This window comes from Charadrius vociferus, unplaced genomic scaffold, assembly GCF_000708025.1.
Source record: "Charadrius vociferus isolate BGI_N301 unplaced genomic scaffold, ASM70802v2 scaffold613, whole genome shotgun sequence".
NCBI classification, from domain to species: Eukaryota; Metazoa; Chordata; class Aves; order Charadriiformes; family Charadriidae; genus Charadrius; species Charadrius vociferus.
Window position 1 is genome coordinate 532,022 of NW_009647757.1, and position 3,848 is coordinate 535,869.

At 43.0% G+C, this 3,848-nt stretch overlaps 1 protein-coding gene across 1 annotated transcript in view; it reads left to right on the forward strand.

The window, feature by feature from the left end:
• Positions 1–2,962, forward strand: part of STMN1 (stathmin 1) — a 6,357-nt gene extending 3,395 nt beyond the window's left edge. Inside the window, exons 2-5 of the mRNA XM_009882195.1 lie at positions 97–167; positions 917–1,089; positions 1,895–2,086; positions 2,467–2,962. Of these exons, the coding sequence (XP_009880497.1) occupies positions 155–167; positions 917–1,089; positions 1,895–2,086; positions 2,467–2,535 (447 nt within the window). The 5' untranslated portion in view covers positions 97–154 and the 3' untranslated portion in view covers positions 2,536–2,962. The remainder of the gene's footprint in view (positions 1–96; positions 168–916; positions 1,090–1,894; positions 2,087–2,466) is intronic.
• The last annotated feature ends 886 nt before the right edge of the window (positions 2,963–3,848 follow it).

Consider the following 3,848-nt stretch of genomic DNA (forward strand, 5'->3'; position numbering starts at 1 on the left):
AGCAGGTCTAATTATGCTTAGCAATTTTTTATTAGGAGTTAGAAGAAATAAAATTCATGTACTTACTGCTCACTGGCATGTCTCTTTGTTATCTAGGAATCCAACCGATTGAAGCTCTCCCAGAGTTGGCTTCTGGGGTGGTATTTTCTTGGTCATGGCTACTTCTGGTATGTAGTATTATATACTAAATGCTCTTGTATCTTTTTTTTTTTCCTCTTGATTTCCTTGGAAATAATTTAAAAATCTAATACAGTAAAATAAACTGTCGTCACCATGCTTTTTTCCCATCTCTAGACTGCTTTGGAGAAGCTGTTAAAACTGGGTGGTTGTGAAAACATACCAAAAGCCCTCTCAGATGAGGCTGTTGGCAGATGGGCTTCAGCTCATCTGCATGCCATCTGCTCCGCTAACAGAGCTGACTATCATCTAGGCGTCTTGGTGATCAAAACTGGTGTGTGCTGCTACAACTGACACCATGCAGGGCTGACGTGCCTGTTCAGAGGTGTTTGAAGAGAGAACACTGGCTTACGTATTTCTTTGAAAACTGGTTTCAAGGAGTTCACTTAAGACCTGACATAGCCAAGAGTCGAAGTTTTCTTTAGACTTGTCATTGGAGACAGAATTATTATTACTTATTTTTCATTTGAAGTGCTGATAAATTTGTTTTCATGATGCTGGATACTAACAGCTAAAATAAAATGTCAGGTGCTCATGTAACATCATATCAAGGAAGAATTGCAAACAAAACTGCCTGCCACATATTTAAATAGTGGTGCTGCTGCTTTACATCGGAACTATCGACCCAGATGCTGTGTCCCTAAGTGAGCTTTCTGGTGTTGAGTTTTTGAATGTTCAAGTTAACTAAGCCAGTTCCTGGCTTAAGATACTGTTTGTGTGGTTTTTCCCATGTTCCTAGATATTCAAGTGAAGGAACTGGAAAAGCGTGCCTCTGGGCAGGCCTTTGAGCTGATACTCAGTCCTCGCTCAAAAGAAGCAGTCCCAGAATTCCCTCTTTCTCCCCCAAAGAAGAAGGATGTGTCATTGGAAGAGATTCAGAAGAAGCTGGAAGCAGCAGAAGAGAGACGTAAGGTAAATTTTAAAACAGGTTAAGTGAGCTCTGCTCAACCAGTCGGTGCAAGTTATGTTGGTTTTGGTGGTTTTGTTTGGTTTTTTTAATTGTTGCTAGAGACAAGTGATCAGCAGTTTGTGTATGCTAAATGAAATATTAATTGAACTTTGTTGGAATCTCTGGAGCTCTTGTGAACCTTTATTATGGTCTGCAAGGCCATGCCTTTGTTCCCAAAGTGATCTGGAACGGTCACTTGAAAAAAATGGGAGAAAATGCTTAGTTGAGAGGTGATCTTTCATGAAGAAGCTGTTTTTTCTTGTCTTTAACATAATAACAGCTCCATTTTCTCTTAGAGAAATGTAGTGGTGAATCTGTAATGAGAAGGTTTGTCTGACTTCATGTAAGATCTTGCTGTTGAGATGTAGCTTGGAGCCCTTGGCTGTACAGAGCCTTACTAATTGAAGTGCAGCCTCCTGTGTGACGTGAATCACAGCGATTCACCACTCTGAGAAGTGAGAATCTTCTAGGAAAGATTTATCAATGTTAATGTAAAAAAAAAATGTTCTTTTTCCAGAAAAATCCCATTTAATGGGAATTGCAAATGATGACAGAAACTTATGTTTCCCAGTACTTTGTAATGGTGAAATATGGGTTATGTGGGTGGTGGAAGCACCAGGGAGCTCTGTCCTGCATCGCAAAGTTATGCAGTTCTCCAGTAAAATAGCAGAAAATCTCTTTCTCTCAGGAGTTGTGAGCAGCTCGACTGTAGTTGTCTGTGTAGTTCATCTGGTTTATGTTCAAAGTGGGCGTCCTCTGTTTTGTTAGTCTCATGAAGCAGAAGTCTTGAAGCAGCTAGCTGAGAAGCGGGAGCACGAAAAAGAGGTGCTTCAGAAAGCAATTGAAGAAAACAACAACTTCAGCAAAATGGCAGAGGAGAAGCTGACCCACAAAATGGAAGCTAACAAAGAAAACCGCGAGGCACAAATGGCTGCTAAACTGGAACGCTTGAGGGAGAAGGTGGGTGTAGAGTCCCGTTTCCCTTTTGGGAGAGGGATTATCCATGCTCCTTATTCTGATAACTGGTTAAATAAAGCCAAGTAAATGGGGGGTGGGGGGGCACTGTGAATAGATGGACATCATTGGGAGCTCTGTGGTGGTCTAATCTTTAAAGATTATTAAATCTGCAAAAGTCCTTGCAGAAATCCTCCTCTTGGGGGAGGGGTATGGATGGAGTTAGAGCAGCATCTCTCTTGTAAAGCTTCATCCTGTAGCCCTCACTCATGGGTTCCCGCTGTGAGCTGGGGGGTGGGACGCAAGCGGGGGGCTTGCTCTGCCGGCCCCGAGCGCTGCCCCTCTGCGCCCGGACAACTAACTGCTTCCCTGCTGCTGTCTTTCAGGACAAGCATATTGAAGAGGTTCGAAAGAACAAAGAAGGCAAAGACCCTGGTGAGGCTGAAACCGACTGACTTCATTCTGGAAACTGACTCTCCCCCTCCTCTAAATATCCAAAGACTGTACTGGCCAGTGGTTTTATCTTTGGTTTTGTTTTTGTTTTTTTTTTTAAGTTTCTAGAAACTGATGTAGAACTGTAAAATTAGATCCAAACTGTACACTTGCTTTGGGGGCTAGAGGGGAGACCTTACATGTTTCACTTTTCTAAAGTGTTGTCTTTCCAGTGTAGCTATCTTCTTGTTGCATCCTTTTCTACTCCAGTGCGCTTGCTACTGGGTTGATGGCTAGTACTGTATCAGCTCTGTAAGACATTTGTGAAAGGAATATGTAGTATACTGTTCCATGCTGAATATCTGTTACACTTCAAAAAAATCTGACTGTCCCACTCTGCTAAAATACTGCTGTAACTGAGTGACTAAATAAAGCTGCACAGTGCTGTTATCATGAGAATTACTTCTGAAAATGATATGAGGAAAAAAAAAAATCAGTTGGCTGAGGTCTGCAAGAGGCATCCTTACCCTGTGCTGGTGGAAAGGGCTGCAGCAGCACTTCTTGAGTCCCTGGGCACGCTGTGTGGCTGCCTTCCCCTAGAGCGCACTCATTGTCTTAATTCTACAATCGGAGCTTTGTTTTGACACCTCAGCAGTGGTCAGCTTTGTCAGCTGTTGTGTGTTTTTGGTTTTTGGTTTTTTTTTTGTTAAAAAGAGTTCAGAACCACCTCCCTTCGGATGCTGACACTTCAACAAACAAGTCCTTGTTACCACATGACTGATCTGAGCCTTGAGGGTTTTTTTTTTTTGGTGAGGGTTTCTAGAAGATGACTTGTGCTATTGAATGGTGACTTGTGTACCGCTTCCCGCATAAAAATTGGAAACCTGTTCTGTGCTGGGCTGGTGAGCCTGCCCCAATTGAAAGTGCTGTTGGGGATAAGAATTGCGCTTGTTTTGGTGTGTGCCACAGGTGTGTTGGGATTGTACGCTGTGCCGCAGGGCCAGTCTGAAGATTAACTCCTGCCCATGACGAGATGTGTATCATCTTTGTTCTTTCTGGGGTGTGAGAAATGAATATGGCTGTACTTGTGCGCTGAGGAAAGATGCTTTTCAGGTGGATTGGGTTCAGAGTTGCTGTGTTGTACAGGTGCCTTAAAAACAAAACAAAACAAAAACCCAAAACCACCACCAAACCAACCCGGAGCCTTCCTGTACTCGTGCCGCTCTGCGGTAAAGACAAGGTTGCCATTGGTGGGTGTGTGTGTGAACAGCCATGCAACTTCTTCAGTATAAACACCGTGGTCTGAAGTACTTGGCTTTAATAAGTGCCTTCCCTC